This window comes from Vitis vinifera, chromosome 19, assembly GCF_030704535.1.
Source record: "Vitis vinifera cultivar Pinot Noir 40024 chromosome 19, ASM3070453v1".
NCBI classification, from domain to species: Eukaryota; Viridiplantae; Streptophyta; class Magnoliopsida; order Vitales; family Vitaceae; genus Vitis; species Vitis vinifera.
In genome coordinates, this window is record NC_081823.1 from 13,059,410 (window position 1) to 13,066,742 (window position 7,333).

The 7,333-nt window shown below is 28.8% G+C and overlaps 1 protein-coding gene across 1 annotated transcript; it reads right to left on the reverse strand.

Annotated features, from left to right (window-relative positions):
• Window positions 1-743: 743 nt before the first annotated feature.
• Window positions 744-2,519, reverse strand: LOC132253406 (glutathione S-transferase U25-like). Its single transcript, XM_059735299.1, has one exon. It carries the CDS (start codon window positions 2,394-2,396, stop codon window positions 2,064-2,066), a length of 333 nt encoding a protein of 110 aa, XP_059591282.1. The 5' UTR covers window positions 2,397-2,519; the 3' UTR covers window positions 744-2,063.
• Between the last annotated feature and the right edge of the window lie 4,814 nt (window positions 2,520-7,333).

Below are 7,333 nucleotides of genomic sequence, written 5' to 3' on the forward strand. Positions count from 1 at the left end.
TTTCTTTTTACTTTAATGTGACAAGTTAAAGAGCAAGTCATTGTTGTCTTTTAAAAAACGAAAAGAAAAAAAAATTGACTCATGGTAACCAACCATGTCATATGATTTTTCTTTTTTCTTTTTCCTCTCCTTCGTAATATCTTTACCTTTCTGTTTCTTAATTTCTAATGTGTTGACTTCATGAAATCTTTTTAATTTCATTTTTCATTATTTCATCTTCTACATTTATCGATTTCAATTATTTATGGATATTCTAGACACAAAATAAAAATATATAATAAATAATTAATGAAAACAAATTTAATATACAAATAAATTCATAATGAACAAATTTAGAAGCTTAGGACATAAGATTTTCTATATTCCTCCTAAATAAAATATCTATTTATTTTATAATCTTATTGCATTGTCATATTATTTTATTGTTTATATTTTTAAAAAAATTGTTAAATTTTTATGTGAAAGCACCTTTGAGTAGTAATCATATTCATTTAACCCAATTAATTCATTAAGGTCCTTGGTAATTGGTTTTAACCATTTTGTGGCAAGTTTACATGTTTTTATCAGCTTATGAATCAATTCAAGCATGCCAAATGATGGAGGAGCTACTTGGACAAGTTATGGCAAAGCCTTTGGAAGCTCAAATTCATGAAGAACCAAGCTTTGGAGCTCCATAGCCCTTTGCCAAAGTCGTTCAAAGTATGCAAGGAAAGAACAATGGAAAAGAGGAAAAGCAAGCAAAGTGAAGAGAAGTAAAGAGGACAGCAGCTGCAATCTTCTTTCGCACTTTTGGAGTACTTCCCGAAGTCCATTTTTTACATAATATATACCATTTCAAAGCTCTGGAAGTCAAGAATCCAACGCTTCAAACCGTGTACGATTTGGAGCTGAAATGAGGAAGATATGGCCTTCGAAAGCCAACTGCTCCAGGTTATGCGAAAATTTCGCATAACACCTTCAAAATTCGCATAACCCATGCGTGTTACGTTTTACACTGAGAATATATACAGAGCTCTCTCGTTTCTCTTTTCTCTTTGCTATTTTATTTTCTTGGAAGCCAAACAGCCTCTGAGGGCTTTTCCTCAGAGGATGATTGGCTAAAACTTTTAGTTTCTCAAAGTATGGATGTTATGTGATGACTTGGATGCAATCACATGGAAATTTCTCGCACCCGGAAGGTAAGGTAGTCGTTTTTCATTAAAGGTTAATTAATGCAAAGTTTGGTTTTTATTTCCTTTGGACAACTTCCAACGGCCAATACTTGATAAGCTTTTGGATTTCTATCCATTAGTTATCTCCTACGAGCTATTGGAAGGTGAGGTTTTCAATTCCAAGTTTTGCATTAATCCGTTAGAACCAATTTCAATGGCCATTGAAAGGTGAGTTTATCACTTGGAATGACTTTGAGTTGCCAATATTTGGTAAGCTTTTGGCTTTAGACCATTAGTTATCTCTTACGAGCCATTCAAAGGAAGTCTAAGGTGAATAACAATTGATGAAATTCACTACCATCTGTTTTGCCATTTTAAAGGATTAAAACTTGATTTGCTAAATCCATACCGGTTCGGGAAGCAAGCATCACCATAGTTGCAACCCCAACTCGAGGAGCCTATCCTAAGATTTCCAATTTGCATAAGAGCCAGAGCATAGCTCTCCTATCTTTGAGAAACTTGTTTTTACACCCTTTCATTTTAGTCTTTAATGTTAGCTTAGATTAGTTTAAATCTTTCTAAAACATTTACATCTTCTTTTAAAGCTAACATCCATAAGAAAATCACCTATTTTCCTAATTTGAATATCACTAGTGTTTGCGAAAACCCTTCCCAGTGAACGATCCTAGAACCACTATGCTATAGTAGCTTGGCTACTTTAGTAATAGTATTCAAGGTATAAATTTTGTTGATACGCCTTTAAAGCTAAGCTACCATGAGTCGCATCACAAAGCCCACAAAACTCAATATCAGAAGGGAACGTGTGAAGAAACCCAGCATTTTGGACAACTCCCTCGCCATAATCAAAATCTGAGTCAATCGCCATGAATAAATGGAAAAGAATGCTTTCAATCAACAGCAAAGGCATACCTTCTTGTCTATGTAGTCCGCCCAGAACCTGGCCTGAGCTCTCTGGTATGGGTCACTAGGCAAAAGCGGAGATTTATCGCACCAAACCTCATCAATATACTGAACTATTATCAGAGACTCACAAATGGGCTTTCCATTGTGGATCAGAACTGGGATTTTCTTATGAACTGGGTTCATCTCAAGAAGCAAAGGGCTCTTCTTCCACAGGTCCTCCTCTCTATATTCATACTTGAGACCCTTCTCTGCCAGGGCAAGTCTGACCCTCATACCAAACATGCTAGGCCAGAAATCCAACAAGATAATCTCGTCTGCCATTGCTACTAATGTGATTGATAAGATTCAAACTCTTTAAGTATTGATGAACAGCACGGGAAATTGCTGAGTATTTATAGCAAATTTCAGAGAGTGGGTTAAACCCTTGGATACTTCTAGGAGGTGGTGATGCTCATTCCTTATCTCAGCTTTCATTTTCATTTTCCATTCTATCTCGGTTTCGTATCTCTCCAGAATTTGTGAATTATGGAAACGTTTGTTATGGCATGGTAAAATATAGAAGCGTCCCGATAGTTGGTTGCTTCCACGTCATCTCATTGCTTTGATCATTCCACATCATCGCTTTCGCCAGCCCTGTCAATTAAGTACACTGGTCCTCTGCATAATTTCCACCACAAAAATGATGTTGCAAGGAAAAGAAATGATATTGTAGGGAAAAGAAAATAGAACTTGTATATTTTTAGATCGACAAGTCACTATTGGTCCCTTCCTTAGTTCTTAGATTCCTGAAATTAAATAAATATTTAAACTTTATGTGTATTATAAATATTTAAAATTTCAGTGGTGATTGTATTTTTATCTAAGATCTATTTTTTTTTAATTTGAATAAATTAAGTATTGTTAAATATTTAAATTTTTTATATTTTAATTATTAGTAAATGTTAATAAATATTAAATAACTGATCTTTTACATTACAAAAATATTTATAAAATATAATATTTTATTTCTTGTTAAATTAGTTTGCAATCCAACACATTTTTGAATATTTAAATATCATAATTCATTAACATATTAAAATTTTATAATAAATAATTATGTAATTGATAAGAAATTGGTAGTTTGATAATAAGTATAATTATGGGGTATTTGGTAAAACTCAATAATTATTACTTAATGACTTAAGTTGATTTTAAGTAAAATTATATTTAAGTTATTGACTTAAAACTTATTACTTAATTTTTAATTTAAATATTAAGGTTGTTTAATAAAATTAATTTAAAATTTATTCTAAATCATCAAATTGATATACTTACCCCCATAAATTATAATGAGGATAAATGAGATCGAGTAACAATGGAAGTTGTATAATAACAAAAAAAATCGTGGAACTAAGATAAATGAGGGTAAAAAGATAAAATGAAAACATGGATTTAAGAATAAATTAATTATTTTTACTTATTAGTTAAAGTTGTTTTTTACTTTAAGTCATACCATTAAATTATTTTACCAATTATATTTAATTTATTTAATAACTTGAATTAAGTTATTAAGTTGATTTACCAATACCCACTTAGACTTGTTAGAAACTATTAGAACTTTTCTAAGTTAGTATATGTTTAGATTTGAAGATTTGTGATTGAAATATGTATTCTTTTTAAAATTAATTCATTGATTTTTGGAATTTTATCTCCAAAGGAGTATCAACTTTTAATTTATATTTTTTAAAATTATTAATTCTAATAAATATTTAGATGAATGTGAATTATGCTTTAGAATTTTGATTAAAAAAAATCTTATTAGAATTGCTAACTATTTTTATTTTTTATAAAGCTGAATTTTTATTAAATATTTTTCGAATTTAAATTTTATGATTTTTAGTATAATTTATTTTTATTTTTGAATGAGTAATCAATAATAATTTGTGGAATTCAATTTTATTGAGAATGGGATAAATTATGGGGTAAAAATAATGGAAACATGTGGGGATTTGAAATTTTGTAAATTTATCTTTTAGCTATCAATTTATGAGAAAATTTTAAATCTGATTTTTCTTTAAAAAAATGAAAAATGAAAATGAAAAAAAAAAACAAACAAAAAATCAAATATATTTGATGCTTTTTGTAAATGACAACTTTGTTAATTTATAATAAATTTATTTCTCACTCAAATTATATAAAATTAACATAGTTTAACTATTTTTTAAAACAAGTTATCTATTCTTTTTTAAAGGAATTTAGTTTAAATTTTTGTGAAAATTTGTATTTAAGCAAGTACTCTTAATTAATGATTAAAAGCTTTTTTATTTTTTACTTTTTCCCCATAAATAATTAAATATTATAATTAATCCTAGTTTTTTCAAACTCTTATAAATAGGAGACTTGGGTCAATGAAATGGATACCTCAAAGTTATTTTAGAACTCTATCTCTTCTCTAATTCTAGTCTCTCCAAAAGAAAACTCTTATTATAAGTTTTTGTATAAGATTCAAACACTAAAAGGACAAACTTATTCTCATAAAATATCTTTTTTATCATCTAAAAGGTATGTGATAAACTTCTACTTTTATATTATTTTCTATTTAATTTATCCTTTCGATGAAGAAACTAGAAAATATTTTTTTTTATAGACAAAAATTATGAAAAAAAAATTGCAACTAGAAGTTATAAAAAAAAAATGTAAAATATGTACAATTGTATAGCCAAAGGTTATATGAGAAATTATAAAGTTATAAAAATATAAAGAATGACTTACATGTAATTTCTAATTTCTTTTAATCATAATGATATAACCAAATGTTACACAAAACAAAATTGTATTGTCAAAAGTTAAATAATGAATATTTCATAGCCTAAAGATGTATACAAATTTGCACATTTTTGTTATGATAAAAATAATCCATAGCCAAAAACTATGTAAGCAATCAATTCGTACTTTTTATTTTGTTAATGCTACATGATGTTCATGCATTTTTTTTTTACCATATTTATAATAATCCTTTAGCAATAAAATATAACAAAATCTTAAATCATTATGCTTTTATTAATGAATATTAACCTGATAAAATATTGTTAGATAATTTTATTCATTTATTTTGGTAAATTGAAATATTATTCTAATTAAATTATTTCAAATATAGTTTTCAAATAATGTCAAATCTTACCAAGTTTGAGTTTGTTACATTCCCTATTTCGGGCAAAACTATTTATCTAGATTCTAAATGCTAAAATTCACCTAAACGATATGAATCTTGAATAGACCATTAAAGAATAAAATGAGGCATCCTCACAAGATCGCACTAGAGCATTAATATTCCTTCATTATCACATTGATGAAGGAATAAAAGGTGAATTCCTTACAATCAAAGAATTTTCATTCTTTGAAATAATCTAACGGAATGATACTTTGATCCTTTGGAATAATATAACAAAATGATATGGCCACCACGAGATTATAATCCTTCCAAAAGAACATCATGATTGGATGCACTTGAGATTACAAAATTTCAAGTTTGTCAATGACCACAACTCGACTTTATTCAAAAGTTGTTCACAATTTATATGGAGAAAAAATCATTAAAGAATATATCCTTGAAAAGACATTTACTATTTTCCATGCCTCGAATGTACTCCTATGGCAACAATATCAAGAGCATAATTTCACTAAATAGTTTGAATTAGTTTAATGTCTTCTTATGGCTAAACAAAATAATGAACTTCTACTAAAGAATCATCAATCTCATACTATTAGGTCTATGTCATTGCTTGAAGAAAATGTCACATCCGTCCAAGCTCCTAGACATTGAGTTGGACTTGGACATGAACAAGGCTAAGGACACAGTCATGGTCGTGGTAAACATAATTCTTGGTACCATGGTAATTATAGTCATTAGAATAGAAAAAACAATTCAAACCATTAGAAGTGGAATAATTCAAAGGTACAACCTAAAAAGGATATATATATATATATATATATATATATATATATATAATCACAAAACAAACATGATAGTAAGAATGAATGCTATAGATATGGTATGAAAAGACACTAGTCATGTACCTATCATATTTCCATATGTTAAAAAAATTGTACATAGGTTTTAGAAATGCCCAATCGGGTAAGGGAAAGCCTCAAACATTCCAACACTTCCTTATGTTAATATTTAAATCCTAATAAGGATGTATATTGTCATGGTTCACCTTAAAAAAATTGCATGTATGTTTCTTAAGGATGTATGTAGGATTTAGAAATGACCTACGACGAACAGGAAGGCCTCAAATTCATTATGAGGCTTCTATAATTTAATATTTAGACCCAAATAAGAATGACTGGAACTATGGTCCACCTTAAAAGAAAAGGTTTTTTTTTTTTTTTTTTTTAAGAATTTACATACTTTTCTTAAGAATGTATGTATTTTTCTTAAGGATGTACGTAGACTTTGAAAATAACCAACGAGGAATGGGCAGCCTCAAAATTATTACAAGGCTTCCATAAATTAATATTAAAACCTAAATAAGGTGAAATAAGGTCACAATCTGCTTTTAAAAAAACGCACATATTTTGTTTTTTTAAGAATGTACATGTTTTCCATAAAAATATATGTATTTTTTCTTAAGAATGTTCTTAAGGTTTAGAAAAACCTAACAAGGTAAGGAAAGACCTCTAATTCATTCTCAGGCTTCCATAAGTGAATACCTAGACCTAAATAAGGTCAAATAGGATTATAGTCTTAAGATAGAGTTCTTAAAAGCATAACATGGTGTATTAAATTTGAAATTCATTATTTATTTAATGATGTTCCCATTTCACTTTTATCTATCTTTATTCCATGTATTATATTTTATGAGAAGTCTTGTCAGCATCTTTTGCATTGTACATGACTTAGGTGCATTAAGAGTTGCACAGAAGATCTTTAAGCCATGGGTTCCTTGCAAATAATTGACTTGTTCACAACCAGTTTATGGGTCTAGGCAACCCATTAGAAGTTGTAGTGCACCACCTCTTAATTAGAGGGATGGTTGGTCTCCGTTATCGGGATGAGTTTCCCATGGTGAGTACACTACTGTGTATGATTTACACATTAGACAAGACCTACGATGAGTCATGACTTAATACTATCAAGTAGTCATGACCTCACCAAGCTACTTCATTGTGTTATCTCTCAACCTTGAGAGAATATCGAGAAAATTAGCAATGAATTTTACCTATGAGTGAGATTGTAAGTTGATCATATATTCCCTATGGATTGGGTCACTGTTGAT

Coding starts and splice junctions, on each gene's coding strand:
- LOC132253406 (XM_059735299.1), bottom strand. CDS start 2,396: ATGGCAGACGAGATTATCTTGTTGGATTTCTGGCCTAGCATGTTTGGT.